This window comes from Anser brachyrhynchus, assembly GCF_964034855.1.
Source record: "Anser brachyrhynchus genome assembly, chromosome: 2".
NCBI lineage: Eukaryota > Metazoa > Chordata > Aves > Anseriformes > Anatidae > Anser > Anser brachyrhynchus.
In genome coordinates, this window is record NC_137695.1 from 120,066,543 (window position 1) to 120,089,934 (window position 23,392).

The following is a 23,392-nucleotide window of genomic DNA, read 5'->3' on the forward strand; positions in this document are numbered from 1 at the left end:
TTCATGCTGTTGTCTGTACTAAATTCTCAACATCTCTAACGCACTGGTGCTTTCTAAGCCTTAACTCTTCTCTAGTCAATTGCATTAGGTGTACTAAGAACTAGATGCATTAAATTTAAATCAAGTCCAAACTGTAAAAGCAACTATGCAAGTTTTCACAACCACTTTTCTTATCATAAAGTCGAACGTCCTCTTCAACCCAAATCAAAGCGGAAGCTGTAATTCCAATTTTTCTAGTGTAAGACTGTCCTGTTTTAAAAACTATTACAGACATTATTACAAATCTTTTTTTGCAAGACATTTCTATAATTTTATAGAAAGTGAAAGGCAATGCCCCAGCCCCATTCCTGTTGGCTTCCAGTTTACCTGACCTTTAAGCTACAGACTTAATAGATCACTCCTCTCAGCTTCCCTCAGTTGACCAGATCACAGCAACAGAATGATGTTCTCTACGCATATTTTAAAGCTATGCTTCAGGCTATAGGAAATGGAGTACGTTTCTGAAGACAACAGACCTATACAGTTACAGATCTGTTCTACTTATGGGAGCAAACATTTAATAATTTGGACAATTTTCTTCCCTAAACTTACTCAACTGTTGCGGTTTTTTTTTAATCCATGGGTGCAACCTTATCTTTCATAACCATTCATTAAAGTAACTCAGTAAGAGAAGAGCGTATTTACATACAACAAAAGCTATAGGAAGGCCCAACACACATTTTAACCAAACCACATTAATTCTGAAGGAATGGTGACATCTATTTCCAATATGCAATCAATACTTGAAGTAACAGCAGAAATATGCATCTCATAGTGTGTTAAATACAACGTTGCTTGATTATTTCGTCCTTCAAGAACCGTATTTATCGCTTCAGTAAATAGTTGTGAAATCTGCACAGCTGCAATTAAAGCTTTAGTCAAGGCAAGTCACCAGGAACCTGACTCAGGAAGGGTGTCTGCACTGGCTGCCTTTTCATCTCATCAAAAGAAATGCCAAACAGGGCTCTGTCACAAACCGCAGGGACACCTCTTGTATGCGCGACTGAGTGTCTCTTGCCATCTGACTCCTGACAACTTCAGAGGGAAAAGGTATCAAAGCTTTTCTTATTGATGGGTTTCATCAAATCATTCGCAAAGACATACACCAAATACTGAGAAACATAAAAAGTATTTTAGATTTTAAAACAGGTGCTTGGCAGCATAAGGAAACTGTCTAAAAATTTCCTGTTCACGTTGAGTAAAAATGGGGAAAGGAACACATGAAATTGTCAGGAACATGACTGTCTAGTCTGTGCTTATGTAAGAGCACATTTCTCAACCCAGCTTCATCTTTGTGAGACAACCAAGTACCTCTGTATAGAAATTATCTCAGTCACTTTGCTAAAGTTAGCATTTTAACTGCAGAGAAGGATTAAGTGCAATTAGAAGAGAAACACCTTATAACTGACAAAGACCAGCATGAAAAACACAGAAAAGCTGCCGAGTTAAATACCGATGCACTCCTTCTCCTGACATACATCTCAGGGTTGCCACCACAGCACACACGCTTTGGATAAACTGCCAGACCTCAACTATCTGCCACAGGGGCAGGCCCTCGGCACTGCAAGGTTTCCGAGGCGGCATCAAACCCCGCAGGGAGCCGCTGGCGTGCAGCAGCGAGCTCTGTTCAAAGTCCAAACCACAGCTGGGGCTGTTGCTGGCGGTGCTCGGGCACAGAGCTGATACTGCCCCGGCGCTGGGCTTCGCCGCATCCGACCCAGGCTGACCCCAGGGAGACGCTGCGCCGCTCCTGCAGCTGTGAGCTGCCTGCACTGGGTTACCTGCACTACAGCACCTGCCTGCGTGTCCCCAGCTGCTGCTAAGGATTACAGCCCAGCCCCTAAGCCACCCAGAAACGCCTGGTGGTCATTTAGCACCTACGGTATCGCCGCACTGATGCTCCCCAGCACCAGCAGTTGTTCCCGCATTATCGGGGAGTTGCCATCTTCTTTCTGTTGCCAGAAGTCTTCCGAACAACACGGAATTGACTGTACTTGACTGTCCATATGTTTTTATCACAAAACCACAGAATGGTTTGGGTTGGACGGGACCTTAAAGATCCCTTAGTTTCCACCCCCCTGCCATGGGCAGGGACACCTCCCACCAGACCAGGTTGCCCAAAGCCCCATCCAGCCTGGCCTTGAACACCTCCAGGGATGGGGCATCCGCAGCTTCTCTGGGCAACCTGTGCCAGTGCCTCACCGCCCTCTGAGTGAAGAGTTTCCTCCTAACATCTAATCTAAATCTCTCCTCTTTCAGTTTAAAGCCATTCCCCCTTGTCCTATCACTGCACCCCCTGACAAAGAGTCCCTCCCCAGCTTTCCTGTAGGCTCCCTGTAGATACTTGAGGTACGAGATACATCACAAAACAGAACCACTACTCCAACTTCAGAGTTGGGAAAGTGAGACAATGAATCCTTTTGTGCTTGCAAGTAGGAGGAAAGAAAGAAAAGGAAGAACTGTGAATTACTACATCCCAGAAAAGCCTGCAGACTAGTTTCATAAGGGCATGAATCAGGACGTGAACACCTTCAGCATGAGAAGGACGAGGACTACAACTCCCAACACCCTGGATCCACTAGCTGCAAGCCACTGTCCTTTCTGTCAGCTGTTATTGAAAGCGTTCGGTGCCACTGTTTGCTGTAAGGAAATTTGATCCAGTCAGTGGGAAACAAACAAATTTCACTGGTATAATACAAGTGGTATTTCTATAGATAGGTAAGCATTACTAGAAGCGTTAGTAGTAATTTATGTCATGTTTAAGAGGAAAAAAAGTCATTGACGTGGCTACTATATAGTACTATGAACACTTTCACACAGATAAGCTTTGAATAAGAATCACAGAGTCGTTAGGGTTGGAAACGACCTCCAAGACCACCTGGTCCAGCCATCCCCCTACCACCAATGTCACCCACTGTCCCTAAGCACCACGTCCAACCTTTCCTTGCACACCCCCAGGGACGGTGACGCCACCACCCCCCTGGGCAACCCGTCCCAGTGCCTGACTGCTCTTCCTGAGAAGAAACAGGCACTGAGTATTTAAGGCACCCATAAAAACTTTACGCATTAAGGTAGTATTGTGTAAGGAGATCAACGATATGAAGAACTACAGGAGGAGAGCCCCGCGGCCGCCCGGTACGGAGGCGGCAGACACGCCGTTTACACGCCTGCCGTTCCGTGCAGCTATCACCGGGCGCTCGCCCCCCGGCACGAAGGGGACAAGGCGAGGCCGGGGCCGGGGCCGGGGCCGGGGCCGGGGCCGGGGCCGGGGCCGGGGCCGCCGCCGCGCCCCGCCCGCCCCAAGCCCGCCGCCGCCGCCGCCGCCCCGTCTCACCGCGTTCTTCTTCTGCACCATCTTGTCCATCTTCTTGGCGATGCGGATGATCTCGTCCTCCGTGGTCATGGCGCCCCCCGGGCGGGACGCCCGCTGCCCGCGGGACGCGGCCGGGGCCGGGCACGGGGACGGGGTCGGTGTCGGGGACGGTCCCGGAGCCGGAGCTGGAGCCAGGCCGCGGCGCTGCGTCCCGGCCCGCCCCAGCAGCACCAGCGGCGGGCGCGGCGCCGCCAGGCAGCGCTCGCCGAGCGCCGGCCGCGGGAGCCAGGCAGCGCTGCGGAGCGCCGAGAGAGCCCCCGGGCGTGTGTGGAGAAGGGGGGGGGCACCCAGACAAAAGGCAAAGGGCAATGAAATGGGCTCCCGGGCTGTGCCGGCCCCTCCGGCCCGACCCCCGGGTTCACCCCGAGAAGCACCGCTCAGGGGTAGTTTTCCCTAAACCTTCGGCTCAGCGCCTGTGGAGGAGCTGGCGCACAACGCGCTGCACAACGTGCCCTAAGCGAGTCAGCCATTTTAGGGCTGCACGGCCTGCCTCCGCCCTCAGGTCCGCGCTGACAGCGTTCAACCTGCCTAGCTTCGAAAAGATGGGAAAGCCCTCCTTCCCTGTCACCGAAAAGACCTTCTACAAAGTCCGTCTCTTCTTGTTTTTGTGTGACACGGAGGATTTCAAATTGCGTTTTTCTTTTCAAAGATCCAGGATCGGGAATTCATACAACTGAGATGGAGACAAGGAAAAAACTTTTGCATTAGCCAAATAACACCCTATACTGTCTCAATTCCTTCTAAGTCTTTAAACTAGTCTAAACTTCGTATATGGCCATTATATACATATGCAATTATAAAGTTTAACATAAATCTGTAATATGTACCATAAATTTCTGTTTGTGAATGTCTCATTACCATTCATTTTTTGTTGTAGTTGGGAGAATAAAAAAGACAAACAGCATCATTTAACTACTTTCTCTATAAAATCAAAGTGTTTACATCAAGAAAGCAATCAGCATTTCCACACGTTATGTAAAGATTACACGCCGATTATCCCCTGCTAAGATTCAGGAGGGTGCTTATGTGTGCTTCTGGAACCTATTATTAGTAAACTGTCAAATGCTGTGGGTGCATTTGTGGGTGAGGGCTGGAAAACACCGGCATTTTGGAGCAGAGGTAAGACAGGCATTTTCCTTGAGCTGCCACTCAAGAAAGCAGTTAGAGCAAAGACTACTGACACTGCAATTACACGTCATGTACTTTGCAGCAAGACTGCCTGAAGTTCTGAAGCCACATAAAGGCAGGCGGTTTTAGAGCACTTCTGCACGGTGCTCAATGCACACAGAGGTTGCAGAATCTGCTAGTTGAACGGTCTAGACATACACAGACATTTGAAGCAATAAAAATAATTTGGGAGCTAGCTAGGATCTTCCCAGAGGGTAGATCAAGGCCATGAATTGGACAAGCATACAGAAACGTTGTAGCTTTTTCCTTTATTATATGCCCAAGGAAAAAACAAAGGTGCCATTCCTTTAAAAGATTACCTTTCCTTTCATGGACAGATTTTGGAGAAAAATAGCAATGCTCTCAACATTTAAAGGCTTGTGACAGCTCAGGTTTAGTTCATTTTGTCTAGATGCACTGACCCAGTACTCGTAATAACTAACTCAGATTAAATTAAATGCTAACTTCAAATGAAATTTATTATTGTTTTTCTCACTACCGTATCAACGATAAAAGCGGTACACGACGTGTTAGCAGCTGAGAACTATCGCTACACTGTATGGTAAACAAGCTTGTTTGTGTTCTACAGTAGGTACAAATTAGGTCAGGGATAACACTTATCAGAAAACCAAAAATCTCAAATCTGTCAGTATGCTTAGTTCAAACATATTTAAGTTCTGAAATGAAGTCTTCCCGTACTAATCTATTTTAAAAAAATACCAATCAATACCTTATTCTTTGGAAATGGAAGTAAAGTTCTAAAATGCATATTAGATCTTACTAACATTCAAAACGTATCAGGTAAGGAAATCATAAATGTAAATCAAATGTGATGTAGCACTTACAAGGGGCTGCAGCAGGACTGTAAGGAGAAAGCAAATCATACATTTAACATCTAAAGTAATGAAAGGAGCACCAGAGAAATATTTCAGTAGGGAAATCAAAGACTAACCAAATGGTAATGCATATCCTTTTCTGCAACCATCTGCATTAAAAAAAAAAATGCAGCTCACATAATTATCATTCTGATTCTGTAGCACATTGTACAAATAAACTGAACCACTACTAACAAGATTCTGTATATTAGCTGCTCTGTCATCCTTACTGACAGCGATTCTTTACTGAAAAGAAAAACACAGCACCCTCCATGGTTGTTCTTTTAGATGACCCTTTAACAAGAAGCTTTGTACAGCATAAATTTCTTCTATAATGTAACGTTTTAACTCCAAAGAACAGGAGAGGGGAAAAAAAGATCAAAAGTTAAAACTATGCAACCCTTCTGTTCAGAGCTTCTTTCTCCTAAATAACCCATTAGAAAGAAGAAATAGCATACCATTTGTTGCACTGCATTTACCCTGTTATAGCATGTTTTGACAATTCTTGTGTGACATTCTCTCAAAAGTACCATACATATGCTGCTGCAAAGAGCCAGTCCCTAATTCAGTAGTGCTTCTCATTTGCTGGACTGCAGGACCTTCCACAATAGGAAGACTTAAGAGACAGGAAAGGTTCTCCAAAGAGGGTACACCTACGAAATGTTGCATGCTTCTGCTACCTAGTCTCTTTTGTTATGAGACAGAATAGCGAGAAATTAAGGGGGAGGCTCACACAGTAGCACAAAAAAAATTTGTAGTGAAAGATCTCTAAACTCCTATTGATGTACTTAAAGCCTTCCATTTTTAGGATTGATATTTCATATGAGAAAAGCTCCTCTAATTTTTGTTAATTTTGTTAACACATCTACGCAGAATGTAAAATTCACAGCGTTCCAAAAAGTTTTATGTAACCACAGAACATACTCATTGTACCCCTCCTCTTTATTCAAACACTTTATGAACAATGACTTTGGTCTATCAAAACAGAATTGCAATCAGTCTGCATCAGCCAACTGACTCTGTTCTTCACAGGCGAAAAAAAAAAAAAAGATTAGTACAAGATTCGATTCATAACAGGAGCTGTAGCAAGTGGGAGTTCTGATTTTTCATAACCGTGAGATTTTCCTCCAAACTTTCTGAAACAGCCACATGCATCTTGAGTAGTTAATTCTATCGTTCTTCAACAAGTAGGTTTTTTTATTTCCTTGGACTAGCCAAAGATTATAATGGCATGACCTGAAGATAGACCAAGTGCCATTTTCAAATTGTGTTTGCAGTAGGTTAAGTACATTTCAAAATGCTATTTTCACATTTTTCCACTTGGAATAAGTATATGAAAATTGAAAATATTTAAGAAAATGTGTTTTATTATTATTTTATTTTTTAAGGTCACATTATTAGACTCACTCAGAAAAGTGCTTTTCTCTGTTCTGGGGCAACCTCCACTTATTATTTGTATAGAGACTCAAAATACTCAAGTCTTTTCAAGACTCTCCCTCTCCCCCAACCATTTAAAGTACTATGACATAGATAGCAAATTATTCCAAGTATAAACTAATTTAAGAGTTTGCTCATATTCACTACCAGGGAACATCCAAATTCTGACTTTGAGATTCCATCTGTTAACGTAGACAAGCAGCCTTTTAAAAACTCTGATGTGTCCCCAAGGGAAAACTACCTTGTCTACACAGAGAAACTAAACCTCTCACGTTGATGCCTAAAGTAAAGCTGACTACACCTCTGCAAACTGGCTAGGAGTTTTAAGTTTTACAGGTTTTGCAGAGAAAAAAATGAGGCTGTTCTTTTCCAGGAACTGGAACTAAGAGAAAATCATTATCTACTGATTTACTTTGTGGATGCCGATTAAATTATATAAGTACTTCGTTCAAATCAGCTTTAATAAGTTATATCAAAGGCATGTTTCACTCAGGGAGAATTAATAAAACCTGCTATCCCAAAGGCAACTGGTGGTAATGAGAGAGTGGCAAGCAAAAAAAAAAAAATTAGTCTTCAAAGAATCCCATTTACAGGTTAACAAGTTGACATGCTGAGAATTTTGTTACTTTCTTCATTTACCACACCAATGGTCTTATACCACATTGGATAAAGTTTAATACAATATTACCGTAATTTTTTACTATGATAATTCTAGGCAACTTTTCTCCTCACAACTGTATTGCTACTGAAAAGTGTGCCATGGCTGAAAGCAAATGGACACTGAAAACCAGTCAGTTTTTCATAAACTGACAAATTACTATATATTATTGCATTTTTATTGTCACCAGCTATATTTATACCTGTAAGTTGCCACTGTATATTCACATATACCACTGCATCTAATACACATTTCCATCCATTAATTAGCTTCATCAATGTATTCCACGCTAACATGTAGATGTCACTCTATGCAGACAAGCAGACTTTTAGTTTTCTTTAAACTGCTTGAGGGAGGTCTGCTGTTACCACATGAAGACCCCATTCCTTTTCATGTTTTCAGCTAAATACTTTACAGTATTTCTTCCCAGATAATCTCTCTGTTTTCTCTTGGGAGTGCCTCACACTGCATATACCACTTGATCTGCCTCAAATATCAGTTAGCCTAAGGAGCATGTAACCCCTGACTAGAAAACTGCTTCTTTAACAAGTATATCGAGTGGTATGTATGCTAAACCTAACATAACTTTGAAGGGTTCTCTGACACTGCAGAATCCCCATGGAAAGGTTTAACAGTACACAGAGAGAAGACTTTGGCTCCTCAGTGTCCTAAAATAAGGGTACTGGAAAATATTTTAATTTCCTCTACCTTTCAAAATTACTGCAAATTCCAAGAAAGCAAGCTAAATGAAAATTAACCTAGAATATGAAAAAAAAAAAAAAAATCAATTCATGCTTAGCATTCTTCTCAACACGGTAGCAAATCATAACGTGTTGGTTTTTTTTTTCAGTAACTACGAATCATCCTTTTGTATTACAGAATCATGCATCCATTACTATGCAATACATTTGCAAGAGGTCTCCAAGTGCCCGTTTCACAACACATGAAAGCTCAACTTCTTTCAGATATGTATGGAAAAACTCGTTAGTACTTTCCCAAACACTGATTGATATTTATTTCACAATGATAAAAACTGAAAGATTTTACAACTTCCCTACTACAGAAGTAATTTTCAAAGTTGTGTCCTTACCATAAATAAACTAAGTAAATTACATCTTAAATGTTTATATTAAATATAAATGGCTTATACTTCATAACACAAAGAGCAAGTGTTCAGTATTTCTTTATAAAATTTAAGATATGCAGGCCTTGTACATATGGCTTCATTAACATATACAGTTTGTTATTAGTCATATCCATTAACATAAACAGTGCCCCTACTTCAAAGATTCATCCTAATAATTTTAATGAAGTTCAGTATACCCCATTAGAGAGAACATGTTTTAATTAACAATTCTAATACCAGCGACAGTGTACAGTACTTTTTACCAACCTACTGTGTTGTAATCGTACACAATAGGAAGAAGAGACCAAATCATACAGCCTCCACCACAGTACAGATTTACTTCAAGAATGGCCGGAAGATTTGGCTCAGAATACATGATTCAATGTGTTTACTTAAAAATGGGGAACATCTTCTAACAAGAAGTCAGAATTCTGACGTCACAAAACTGCAGTCAAATTTAAGTTCAAATGTGAAATTCAAATGTATTAGGGAGTTCGATACCCACTGAAACAAACTGATCTGCAAGCAGGACATTTTCACATCAATGCTTAAACAGGCATTTTTAAGGCATCATCCCATTTCGATGAAGTTTAACAACGCAAAAAAATAAAATTAATTCTTGGAGATTTTCAATCGCAGTTTCCGAGAACAGGATCTTCATATTTAGAGCACTGACAGCCCAGCTTCTCCATTTTAATAGACTGTTGTGAAAATAAACACACTGGGACAAGCTACCATTCAGCCTAAAAACACGTGCCAGCAATGACATCATGCACCAATCCCAGCATCAAATCACGTCAGGTAGTGAGTAAGTTCAGCTAAGAGATCAAACACAGCTTTCAAAGGAGCTGGGAAGTTAAAAAAGACAGGAGCTCAGTATACACACACTGCTATGGGAAGAAATGGGGCAGGCTTCAAATACATCCATGAAGTTTCCTCTGGTTTCTGGGCTCTTTAGAAAACCCCATCTACAAGTAACATCTCCCCTGCATAAAAAGCACAAGGAAGGACTCTTCTCAGAATAGAAATTCATAATTAAGTCATGACATTTGCTTACATTTACTTTGGTAACACAGCTCTTTGTGGATAAAGTAAGCAGCAAAACATCAGTATGAGAAAAAAATTGTTATGCTAGCTGAGTATTTAAACAAAGTTATCATATAAAGCGTTTCTAAAAGAACATTTCAAAGCATCATGGAGACAATAGCTGAAGCTGTTTTAAGTTTAAAATGCAGAAGTGCTAGAAACTGACCACAAGCTGTGAAGACTGTGCATCAAATTGAGAAAAGAGTTAAGCTAACACAGAATAAAGCTAAGTCCAAACTCATTCTAACATCTTAGAAATACTTTTTAAACTAATCGCAACAGAAGAGAAAAAATGTGAAATGAGCAGACTAAATTAGAAGATAAACAAGAGCAGCTGGACATTGTTATCAAACAATTTCCAAACAGGACAAGAAAATAATAAAAAGATCAGAAGGTTATGCAGAAGTCTGGAAACAAGACAGTATTTGGAGAATAACAACAGGGGAATAGGGATCGATCTGAAAACTAAGGGAAATAACATACAGCTTGACTACAAAGCTTGCAATTCAGCAGGACTGCAAAATTAGCTAATGCAATTTGGGAATGACTCCAAGCCAGGAAATACAGTTTTCTCAACACAACTTTGGCACAACTACAGTAAGAATATTATGGTTTCTTCTGTGAAAGAAATTAACTGAAAGACAAATTGGCAAATATATAGAACAGTGACTGAGACTGAAAAAAATAATTAAACTTCAAAGTTAATAGACACCTCATCCACGCTGATAGAATTTGTAGAAGTTTCTCAATACCGTTCAGAAAAAAAAATCCTTTTCAACTGAGATATTTAATAATCCAGAGAAACAGGATTAGAAAAGAAAAATAGCTTCCTAAAAATGAAGTGCAATACGTATGAAGAAAAGTAATGAAAGCTGAGAAATCAGACCAGGTGAACAAGCCAGATTTCTGGCAGCAGCTATGTCAGAGGGATACACATACATAATTCCTGATTTATACATTTGTACTGGCAGGTTCCTGTGATGTAAATCCAAATATACTGTAAGAGGACCACCTGATTAAGCTGGGTGAGTAGAAAGTACCTTATCTACAGGTATGTATCACAATGCTGACAACACAGATGCATCCAAAACAGGAATATTCTTTGCTTGCAAACATATTTCAGTATAGAACATTGTTAAGCAGCTTATTATGTAGTAAAAAGCATAGCGTATTTTTTAAATATCCCTAGCATGGTGATGGCCTCTAAATGCTACAGAAAAACAGCTATTTCCAGAAAGTGAATTACAGCTCTTAACTACTAAAAGCATGCATTGATTTCTGTAATCCAGTGTGTTCTAAAATTTTATGCTTCGGAAAGAAGAGACATTCTGTATCTTGAAGATTTTTTTCCCTGTAGTAGGTCTCCATATTCTTAGGCTACATGGATCTAGGGAAATATACAACCATATATTTGAAAATAAAATTCTGTTTTCTTTTTCAGAAAAATCTCAAGTTTCAAACTGAAATAAAAGAAAGTATCAGACAATAACAATTTAAAGTTATCTCAATTCCACTTGTGGTTCCACAAAAGAGAATCTAAACTAGTCAATGTCTATGTTACAAATGAGACTTCAACAATACACAAAAGTAAAAACTACATGGCTGCACTGTTTTCAGCCTGTTACTCCAAAGCAGACAGAAAAATCAAAACTGTATGCTGGAATCGCTCATGTAAAATACATCATGAACATTTCTACATAAATGAAAGCTACAATGTTTAAAGCATAAGATGAATGTTCAATATGAAAACATGAATTTTTAAATGAAACTCATATTAACCTTATGCACTTCTTCAGAATTCTGTTCCAAGTCAGTATTTGACATAATTTTATAGTAATCTAAAACAACTGGCAACAAGACAGCAATGAATGATGGTGTAACAAGTACTGAGTCCCTTTATAATGATATAATTATCAGTATCTGCTTGTATGAAAACAGTTAAAAATTGTGGTGTTTCAAATACAGGATATACCTCTACTGACTAACAGTCTTTCTAGGAGGACAACCCTTCTATCTGGAGTAAGAATTAATGTTTAACATTTAAAGCTTTGTCCTCAGTAACATTTATTCTACCACCATATGCCCACTGTTACATACTTTTATACAACACTTGTTGGGTACTTTATGCATCCATTATATAAACAAAATGTTTTAATTTATTTTCAAAGAGTATTAAGAACAAACATGTCTCAAACATACTAAACTGGTCACATTTATGTTGTCCCCTTAAATTTAGTCTTTAATTACTTGTACAAACGGTTCAAAATTTTGCAATCAAAAGTCAGACATGTCTTAAAATAGTATGCTCAGTTTACATTCTATCATTGTTACCTAGCTGCCTCATTCTTACAATTTCATCAGTGGATGATCAATACTAAAAAGATTATCATTTCTTGCATTTCTCGCGTATTATTTAATCCTTGTCCTAAGTATAAATTTGCAACACAGTAGTAACACTGTAGGTACAGAAGTAATGCTTCCTGTCAGGCATGTGAAAAGATTAACGCTCTACCACAGTTGATGCTGGTGTTTTTTATGTAGAAGGCTTCTCACGTATCATTTCAGTCTACGGGAGGTAGATGTTTGTCTATGAACTGTTTTACATCCATCATCTCCTGTTCAAAGAGAAAGGTATGTATTAGTTGAAGTTCACTACTAATATGTATTCAGCCACACTAAATAAGGTTTCAAAAATTCAGTTGTGAGCAGCTGGGCTAGAAATATTGAATATTCAATTAGTTACTTGATCTGTTTTTACCACTTTGCACACTGCAAATCAAAGCAGGTAACTTCAATGCACTAGATATATCTTTGCTCAGAAGAGGTTAAAGCCAAAGAAAAAGAACAAAGGCCACCTTTTTTCTCGGTGAGGTTGAACAGGCAAGCTACATATTAATCAAGTAACGTGAACAGCACCAGGCTGAGGATGGACTGGATTTGAATGTAGCTACGGCTGCAGGTTCATGCATACTTTAAATCTTTGCAAGTTAACAATGGTGCGAAAACCCAGCAGCATCTCTTCCTAGCCAAACAATTTTACCTTCATGATATTTCCTTCCTTAAGGAAGGAAAAGCAACACTGTGAAATAGACTGGGAAACCAATCCACATAAGAAATAATTTAATTTTTGTTTTACTTTTTTTTAAACCAGAGAAGCTCCTTCATAGGAATACACAGTAGGAGTACATGACGGTAGCACTTTATGCAAGTTTAGAAAATGCATTAAGTTATGACCCCCCCAAAAATTAAAAAAAAAAAAAAAAAATCACAAAGTACTAATTGTCATAAGAAAGAACACATACATTTACATGACAACCCAATGCTATTACTGTCTAAATGTAATTAAACTGCATAAATGTTCCAAAGAGATGCAGCAATCCAAATTTACAAAGTTACTGAAACATGGAAGACCTGTTCGTTGCTGCCTATTCAGTTTTTTGCTCCTACCATTGTGCGGGTTCAAATGCTTCAACTCACTAAGGCAGCAAAACTTCAGCCAGCAGCTTTTACCATTTTAGCAAATTCAGATGGTTCAAAGAAGTTTCTGATCAGCTCCAGAGCCGGTGCAGGAAGAGAGGGCCACAAGGTCATGAGCGGAGGGAACTAGTCCTCCCCTTTCTGGCAGCAGCAAGCCATTACATCAGCTCAACTGCTCTCTGAGCCAGAACCATAAACACAGATTTTGAGGCTGCCTCTTTCTAAATTGCAACACCCCCCTCCACGTTCCTCTGATGTCTCCAAAACCATCCACAGAACGTGCACTTCTCCCCAGAATGCCAAGTTGTATTGATGCTGTGAGAATTCAATCTGCATTCCAAAGTGGTGATTATTTTAATAAGCGAGCAATAAAAATTAAGAAAAAAAAGTATTTTATAGACCAACTAGCCTAGACCCAAAAATAAAGTCTTCTGATGAAATCCCCACTAGTCATATAAACTTTTCCCTTGGATGTTTTTTTCAGCCAGGCATTAACTTACTCAGTAAAATAAGTCAATAGCACCATGCACTTTTAATTAAAAAATAAAACAAACAAAAAATTGTTTGGAGGGAAAAATAAACCACACAACTACAACATTGTACATTAAGAAAATTACCTCATTACATGAGCTATGCATCATGCCAGAGTAAGTCCTGAAGGTTACATTGGCTGGATTTATCATACTCTTTAGCTTCTCAACAGTAAGAGAACCGAACATTAAAGGAACAAGTGGGTCACAGTCCCCATGGCACTGAAGAACGGGAATCTCTTTGTTGACACCACTGATAGCGCCCTGTCCGGGGTGAGATTTAAACGGGGGAAGAGAAGAAGCAGACAGTAAATGAAGTAAAACTAACATATTTGAGATAAAATTACCCCAGGGCACTACTCCCTGTGGCGTGACAAAGTAAGCTGAATTCTCAAGGAAGAACATAATGAATAGCATGCAAGTTCCCCATGAAATACCTTCGATGCCTGACCACCCATTAAATTTAACAACAACAAAAAAAAAAACAAGAAAAACACACCTGCATGTAAGATTTTGGCACTCATTTCAGAAAAGTTCTTCCAAAAAAATGTGATTTCTGGACTAGTAAAACAAACCGATACTTTGTTTAAATACCTAGTCTTTAATAAGACTTGCAGATGGAACTAGTGGCAAATAGAAAATTCATCTTCAAGGAAAATCTTGCCATATTCTGTAAGTTTCCTCTGAATGTCATTTTAAGCAGAGGTAGTTACTGAGTTCTTCCTCATTTTCCCAACTTGCCAAACTCTAAAACTGCAGTGCCCTATTTTAAAAACTTCTGAGCTATCTCACTGCAGCCAATACTCGGTAACGATGGCCACTAATTCCTGCACAAGATACAACCTTCAGATATACTAATTTCACAAGTGCAGAACACCTTAAGAAAGAAACATAAATACCTGAACAAAGGAAGTTCGCAGAGGAAGCCAACAGCTGAGGGCTACGACACCTGCTAATTTTTGTTGTGTTGTAAGAGCTGTATACAATGATAAAGCACCTCCCTAAGACAAAAGTGTTAGTATTAGTATGCTGAAGGTAATGTTCCTTTTAATGTTTGTTTCAAGATTGTCAGTTTCTCCTTTAAAGAACTCTTTCCATTCCAATTTATTCTTCCTTAGAACCAATACTAAAACCAATACCAAGTGTTCTTATACATCATTTATTGTATTTTCCCCCACCTCCAAGTCCATGTTATCAATTCACAAGTAAAACAGCAAATTTACCGTAACTAACAGCTGAAAGTTAGACTTGAAAGCTAGACATGAAATAAATTACTACCACTCATGACAATATCATCATTACTTTAATATTTTAATTCACTTTCACACAGACAGTTGGCATATAGACCCAACTGGTCTATAGGGCATTGGCCTATTATGATATTTTACAAGCCACAATGGTCGAAATATATTTCCCAAACAAATCCAGACCATGAAATATCTACCAAATTAAATTAAAAATACTAGCAAGATGTTCAAGAAAAAAGATTTTCAGGCAACACTACAGAAGACTTCAAATAGACTATCCACTTTAGTAGCTTTTTTCCACGTTCGTTTTTCAGTGAACAGTAGTGATTTGCTTAACGCGAATGACTTCATTTTTTCAGGCAAAGAGAAACTGACTCCTTAAAATTTCAGCAACACCTAACATCAGCTTTTCTTAGTTCAAGTCTGGATTTCCCACATTAGGATAGCTAGGTTATTTCCCTTGAAAAAGACACAGTTCTTTCCAACCATACCTCACCTGAGAAAAGCCTCCCAGAATAATTCGATTAGAAGGAATCCCATTCTTTACTTCTTGATCTATCAGTGCTTTAACTGCAACATAAATAAAGGCCAGTAGTTAAAATGCATTCCACTCTGTAGAAAGTCTATGAGAGAGACCATCTCCCTGATGCCAACAGAAAGCTAACAAAAGGAAAATTTCATCTGCTTTGCATTAAAAAGTATCAAAAAATCTAGGACATGATAACAAATTCCAGTGCCACTATACAATTTCCAAAGAGGAAAATGCGCAAGGAAGTCTTGCAAAAGTTTCCCTGCTAGGGAGATAGTATCCTCTTTTAACTACCCAGCAGCACAAGTGGAAGACTGTTCTAACTTGCTATGCTATCCAGAGGCTCTTAAAAATAACAAAAAAACAGCACACTAGCTCCCATGTACATTTTATCATCGAGAATACGAAGTGTATGAAGTGTTTATACTGATGAACTACCTACTCGCTCATGAAGTCTTTTAAAAAAAAAAATGCAGTTAGCTAAACTCAAATCAGCAGTAATGCAACACATCGTATTACCTTCCCCAATGATTTTGACTTTGTCAATCAGCAGACTGTTCCAGACTAATGATCAGTTTCAGAATACAAAGAAGTACTTTTAAGACCTAAAAAGCATTCCTAAACATACCATTCTCTGCTGCCTGCTTGATCCCAGCTTCATCTTCTTGTGAATCTGGAGAAAGTCCAATGATATCAAACCTTACAAAAATATCAACAAGAGCATTACTCATTAGAGCATCCATTCCACTTCCTTAAAACACAAATAGTAAAACTGAGATATTTTCCAAACTAAAATGCTTGTTAGTTGACTTATTTCCTAAGAATCGTCCATAGTTCGCAAGAAATCATGGACAATCTGTGGATGTAGATAAAATGCTAGATCTAGTCAAAGTTGTTCAGAGTTTTGCTACCTTCTGTAATTTACTGCAGGTTCAGCAGCTCAATTTTGCTTTTGCTCCAAAAATATCAGCAGTCATTTCAATTTCATAGAATCACTGAATCACCACAGAATGGCTTGGGTTGGAAGGGGCCTCAAAGACCATCCATTTCCAACCCCTCTGCCATGGACAGGGATGCCACCCACCAGACCAGGTTGCTCAGGGCCTCATCCAACCTGGCCTTGAACACCTTCCAGAGATGGGGCATCCACAACCTCTCTGGGCAACCTGTTCCAGTGCCTCACCACCCTCTGAGTAAAAAATTTCCTCCAATCACCTCCCTTGACCTGCTGGCCACTCCTCTCTTGATGAAGATTTAACAGTTTTGTGTACAATTTAACAGTTTTATGTACAAAATTAAAATACTGATTGGAGAAATACACAAAAACCAAACACGAGTTACTTGAGAAAAAAATCAAACAAGGACTGGTTTAAGACCATTGAAATCTATCAAAGTTTTTCCGCTTTCTATTCAGAATGGATGTTCTAAATTTTCTAGATGTTTTACTGACACACCAAATATTGCTCACTTAGTAGCAATAGTATTTTCATTCCGAATCTCCACTTACTGTTGACTAAATATAATACAGACTATAAATTATATTTGTAAGATAGAATGTTTTTTGGTTGTTTCCTTAAGACATGCAAGTTAGTCCTGAGGAGTAACCACCACCACACAGGGAATTAAGTGTACTCATGAGAGCCTTTTTATAAAAGGGAACTGAACCAAAAAAAATTTGACACACCCAATTAAAACTAGCCATTTAGGTTGTTCAGGATTTTTAATAAAGAACAATGAGTTTAAACCTCAAGAATTGTCTGCAGTTTAACAAAGCACTTACCACGATGGCATAGCCATGTTCATGTTTAAAGAAACTGGCATAACTGGCCTGAAAGTAAGAATGGACAAAAGTGACATAAGGCATACACTGCAATTTGATAATACAGATGCAGTTACGCCATTAAATTACATATCTCTAATTCTGTCTTACTTTTAAACCATAATTAACATTAGCTACCCTGTAGCATCTCTTCAAGAAATCTCCCTTGAAATTAGTCACTCCAAGCGTTTATTATTCAGGGCTGATTTATCACCCTCAATGGAAAGGAGGCAAAACGCTGATGGGCTGCTTTATATATGTATACGTACACATGTAAAATCCACATATATATATGCCTCGTAATTATTTCTAAATATTTCTTGCAGTTCCACATTCTCAGTGGATGAAGGTAGCACAGCACAAGCAGCAAACCTACAGAACCAGCGAAATGCAGCACAACAGGGCGAGTCTGGCCATATTTGCTTCTCTCAACAGGAGAACCTACTTAACAACGCCTGCCTCCACTGCGAGGCTCCTTCCCACCCTTGTGCTGCTGCATGGCATCATCTCAGACAACTTCATGCCAGGGATCAATACTGGCTGCAGTTTTAATCTCCTGAAACGGAGGAAAGTAAATTCTGCGGGGAAGACTAAAAGATGACAAAGGGCAAGTGAAGAGAACAGCAGAGACTGCTGAGCCCTTTTGGAACAGCTCAGTAAAGCGTCGTCATGCGGTAAAATATATAAATAATTCACAGCCCAGTAATCAACTGATACACACCAAAATATCATTTACCTATCCTCCCTATCACGCCTGCTCCCTATCTCCTAAGACTGTTAAGGCAGAAGACAACCTGAAATTTGTGTTAAAATAAGTTCAGTAAATAGACAGATAGATCTTAATGCTTTATTTACTGACTCCTGACCCAGCTCAGAAGTATTTCACTTCTCAATTGCATTATCTGCTGAAAATACGAATAAGAATATCCTGTTAATCTTTGAAATATGCTGTACATCACATGCAAATTGCATCTTCTGTACACACACTTGAGTTTAAGATTTGCATTTGCATAATGCGAAGTATTTCTAAAGGTCAATAAAATACAGAAAATTACTCCTTGTTCAGAATGGCTTTTAACAAATGACCGTGGAGGAGGGGTCATTTCACTCAACCCAGCGAAAGCATAAAGTCAAAAACAATCCTACTTTATACATAAAACTGCCCAAATATTTTTTCAGTCTGAATTAGTAACAAAAGGAAAATATGAATAAAAATGCAATTTTGTCCTGAAGTAAATAACCCAGCAGCTCCTAAAAATAACAGCATCAGAATTATTTTAAATGTTTTTAGTTAAAAAAGAAAAGTGGAGACATACAAATCCCATTTGACTTCATCACCTGTGCAAGCATCTTACAATGTAACTCTACAGAAAAGGTAAAACAATAAAAGTTACAAACTTACGCATGTGGGCAAATGTATTTTACATGGGGGCTTTTGATACCTGCAAGTGCTTCTGACCACCCATGCCTGTTAACAACAACAAAAAGAAGTATGTTAAACGTCATTTATGTTTTAGCTTAGCTCCTCTATGTTGCTGCAACAGCACAGAGCAAGTATGAGATATGCTGAATTAGGTCAGTGTTTCTAGAAAAAAAGTACACGTAGTACAACATGCTATGGATATATTACTGAATTTAAAAGGTTTATTCTGCCTCTGAGTATTTGTTGCATATATACAACCACGGACACTAATTTGAGTACCAGAGCTGTGACACTGCTGCAGAAATGCCACTCTGGCACTATGCAGAGCCTGCTCCTCACCTGGCAGGGTTTAACAGCTTCGGCACTGCAACATACAAGCACAGGTATGTGCTGCTTCTGGACTCAGTGCTAGCCCGCAGGCTGCTGTGCTGCTGCTGTAGAGCTACGGAAGCTTTTTTCACAGGCAGCTTTGCCATTTCTGAATCACATCTCGGTGTGGGAGAGTAGCAAATTGACACCTAACCTAGCTCCTTATGGAGTCACCTAACCGAATCAAACATATTAACTTTGGCTTAGCTGGAACACTCTCAGATTCAGGCAGTCCTGAACAACACTCCACATCCCAGGTAGGATTTTCAAATCTCAAGCATGTGCTGCATGAGTGCACAGAGCCTGGGATTTGCACAGGACATGAGCCATCAAGCTTCTACAAACCAGGAAACTGGAACTTGTAATTTAAATAAAGAGCTCTGCAAGACCCATGCCAGTGCTCATCTAGACTTGAACTATACTGGACCCAAACCTGAATCCATGCAGCCTTCCCAAACATTTAGCAGTACCCGAATTTCCTTATTTCCTGATTTTTCTCATTTTCCAGTATTCCCAACTCATGCAGTAAACTAGGTAACAGAAAGTTGATTCTACGCAGCACACATCTGTAACAAATTCATCAGTGACATAGCTGCACTAACCTGTCCAACAGCAGACAAGCCATAACATCATCTTCGTTTTAATTTTAGTATCATCCTAAGAAGTCAATGTATGCGACATGAAGGTAAAGAGGTTTCAAACACACAGAGAGCGTGGGCATTTGAAGCTCTGGCTGTGCATGTCAACCTTCTTCCTACCAATACTTTTACATATACTAGTAACCAATAGTGGGTGATCTTACTCGCATAGTATGTTCAATAAAGTACAAAATACCAAGTAAGAATCTAAAGGAGATATATGAATGAGAAGAACTAGTTAGATAAGAATTTGGGAACTTTTTTCCTTTAGCCAAGTATGAAGATTAATGTGACAAATTTGAAAAACTGCACTGTATATACATTTACACTCTCTAGAACAATCCTCTATGTTGCACATTTTCTTCAGATTATAATGAGTATGTACAAATCCTTGTGCCACTTACATAGAAATGAAAGAACAACCTCTAACATGTCAGACATCCCAAGGTAAGAAAACAAAAGTTGGTAAATTGAATTCAGCAATTTAAAAATTCACATGAAAAAATACAGGTCAGTTTAAACTGTGATAATTTTGAAAATCTTTAATCTGTCTCTTCAAACAATTCTTTTTTTATGTTCTATGGCTTTTTTGGGGAAAAAAATGGCAGCATGTTCAAGGCAGCTTTAGCTAATCTAATCTGCAGCGGACTAGAGGAATAACACAGCAAGTCACCCTATTTCCACAGAGGTGTTACAACTTCAGGAGTACATTCTGGTACACTCAGAGCATTTGCAAGCTTAAGACTGTGTGGCAGCTTTGTAACTAAAACAGAAACGTCACATTTGTATGAGGAAAAACTATGTTAAGGAGCAAATTTTTCATTTTTCTCCCCTTGCCAGAAACATCAACCCCATTCGCAAGGGCTCTAATCCGGAAGACCCAGAAGATTCTGCAACCACTTGCTGAACATTTGGTGCCAAGATGCAGGAAGTAACTGCGGCCTCAGCTGCGTCCTACCAGCAGAGAGGAAGAGGGATAATTCAAACACGGTGACGAATTACCAGTCAGCACAATAAATGAGAGCAAACATCTCCACTTGTAAAATATTGCCAAATGCATGAACTTAACTCTTTTCGAGTTACTGAGTGTCCAAGTTACATAAGTTTCAGTTATGACAGCTGACTGGACTTTTTTTTTTCTTTTAAAAAAGCTTATTTCTTAAATTTAAACACTGTCAATTTCAACCTAGAGGTGACACTGAAGTTCTGTGTAACAAAAATGGAGTTCTTCAAAAAAACACTATGTAGTTTTATCCATAAAGGAGCACAATAGACACAGCATTCACAGTAATTATTTCCAGTACCTAAGTGCTTATTCCTTTAAAATCTTCTAGAAAAACAAAAAAGAGTTTCAACAGCACGTTAAAAAGTTTCAATAGCATGCTAATTCAATGGCTTTAATACTAGAGAAGAATGAATGCATGCTTGTATCCTGCCACACACAAGCTTCAAACAGGAACATTATACCACTCCTAGACTCCTCCCAAGGATTCCCTGCTCTTCTTATTTCCATTCCAACATGGAATTTCCAGGGGCAAAGGAAACAAGGTATTTTATTTCACAGTCTGGTTCTTGCTCAGGGTGGGGGTTTTTATTGGTGGTGGTGGTTTTTGTTTTTTTCTTCCAAGAGTGTTAAAACCATATATCAGATAGAGAAATCTGTAGGCAGTAGGTGACTGTCTAGCAGTTTGCTCTGAGGCGTTAAAATTCAGGCTTTCTTGATTTTAGTGTCACATACTGAAGAAGAACCCATGAACTAACTGCACCTACTACCAAACCAGAAATAAAAAATCTTCTAAATTTAGACAAACACAGGAATGACCAGGAACTACTCTCCGGAAAGAGAAACGTCAGAAAGGCACGGGGCTTCTTTTTCCACCAAATTTGAATCCAAAAGTGTCCCATTCAGACCAAACTACGTGTTTGAAAGAGACGGAAGAGAAAGCTTTTGAGGTTCATTCTGGATATTTACAATAAATGGTTGCCAGCGTTGTTGCAGCATACGTGAAATTACGGGTAAAACAACCAAAAAAGAAGAAGTTTAAATCCCTTCAAGTCGCACCCAAACGCAACCCCTACCGCGCCCGCGCTACCAGACCGGCATACACACCCGGTATCCCCCAATCCGTGAAGAAAAATCACCTAGAAAAGAGAACCAGAGCGGCGTTAGAGCCCTAATGACGAGTGTCCCCGCCCCCCCAGCCCCATCCGCCATGAGGGAGCCGCCGGGGCCCGGCCCTGCCCGGTGCTCCCCGGGCCGCACGGTCAACCCGGCCGCCCGACCCCGCCGACCTTCCCCGGGGCCGAGAACAAAGCGGGGAAGGACGGAGAGGGAGAGGGAGAGGGAGAGGGAGAGGGAGCCGGAGCCGGAGCCGGAGCCGCCCGCCCGCCTGCCAGCCCAGCCCGCCCCGCTGCCCCCGCCCGCACTCACGGCGGCCGTCGCCTTCCTGGCGGCCGGGACGATGGCGGGCAGCGGCGCCGACATGTTGTTGCCGCACATGCACGGCGCTGCCGGGCGGCCAGCGGGGCGCCGGCCAGCAGCGGCGAGGCGGGGCGCGGGGCGGGCACGGTCCGCCCCCCCCCTACCCCCCCACCCGGCCGCGGGGACGGCGGGAGAGGAGGGGGGGGGGGCGCTGAGGCGCGGCCGTTGGGCGGCGCGCAGGGGAAGGGGCGATCGCCCTCTCCTGAGCCCCTCTCAGCCCCCCTCAGCCTCAATTTACGGTTCGATTCTTATAAAAATCGCTTTTCTGACGTTCTATAGAGGTCAGGGATAAAGGGAAGTCCCGATATTCATCAGTCAGACAGCATAAAATAGTCATGGGAAAGAGTGAAAACACAAATACGACAAAGAGCATCGTTAGACAGAACTCATTTGTCCCTGTCAGATCGGACGCCTTCATCGCCAAATTAAATCTGGGTTATGGCTAAAGAGTGAATGGTTCTTATTCATCCTGACATGCATCGGGCTGTTCAGGCACTGCCTGCTGAACTGCTGCATCGTCCCAGTCCACTCTGAACACTTGGACCAACTCCGGATAAGTACGGCGAACACATTTTTGTCAGAACGAAACACTCGGTTCTTTGTCCTCTGCTCCATACATCTTTGTCAGATGCTTCCTCCAAGAAAGTCAATCCGCTCATTGTGTTTTGCTGGCTGGTATCTGGCTAACACAGACGCTATTTTGGCAACTCAAACAGCAGCTGAACGCGTGCTGTATTATGTGAAAGCACATCCTTCCCACAGGCACACTCCATACCAGGCAGGGATGGTTTTCTGCAGAGCAAATTTTGCTCGACAACGTTAATATTTTTGTCAGCATGGCTGCATAAAATATATGAGAGAAGTCTTTGCACCAACTGTGTAACTTTAAACACGACCTCTTTTCACATGACTATTACATTGCTTTGATATATAGTACTGATGCCAAGAGGCCCTGTTATTGCCAAAATTGAATTATTTTAACATGAGGCTTTTTAGTGTTTTATCTCTGCACTTTATTGTGTGTGTTCTTGCCTCATGCCTTGTGAGCAGTACTGTTTAATATCTTTATCAGTGACATAGTGGGATCAAGTGCACCCTCAGCAAGTTTGCAGATGAT

At 40.3% G+C, this 23,392-nt stretch overlaps 1 protein-coding gene and 1 long non-coding RNA gene across 4 annotated transcripts in view; one reads left to right on the forward strand and one right to left on the reverse strand.

Annotated features, from left to right (window-relative positions):
- The window catches only part of LOC308190153 (transcription elongation factor A protein 1), a 47,499-nt gene extending 25,115 nt beyond the window's left edge, over positions 1-22,384 (reverse strand). The window contains exons 1-9 of one of the 3 annotated variants that reach the window (XM_080581173.1): positions 22,225-22,384; positions 21,904-21,935; positions 18,766-18,831; positions 17,325-17,372; positions 16,173-16,243; positions 15,512-15,585; positions 14,668-14,769; positions 13,856-14,032; positions 8,538-12,376 (exon numbers count right to left, since the gene is read on the reverse strand). In XM_080581173.1, coding sequence (XP_080437299.1) covers positions 12,323-12,376; positions 13,856-14,032; positions 14,668-14,769; positions 15,512-15,585; positions 16,173-16,243; positions 17,325-17,372; positions 18,766-18,831; positions 21,904-21,935; positions 22,225-22,293 — 693 coding nt within the window. In that variant the 5' untranslated portion in view covers positions 22,294-22,384 and the 3' untranslated portion in view covers positions 8,538-12,322. Of the gene's footprint in view, positions 1-3,373; positions 3,622-8,537; positions 12,377-13,855; positions 14,033-14,667; positions 14,770-15,511; positions 15,586-16,172; positions 16,244-17,324; positions 17,373-18,765; positions 18,832-21,903; positions 21,936-22,224 lie in introns of those variants that run through there. The other 2 variants (XM_080581174.1, XM_080581172.1) reach the window with 2 other exon arrangements.
- On the forward strand, positions 1,940-9,352 carry LOC308190158. Its single transcript, XR_013946943.1, has 2 exons — positions 1,940-3,174; positions 4,062-9,352. It is a non-coding gene; the product is annotated as an uncharacterized lncRNA (long non-coding RNA).
- Positions 22,385-23,392: the final 1,008 nt, after the last annotated feature.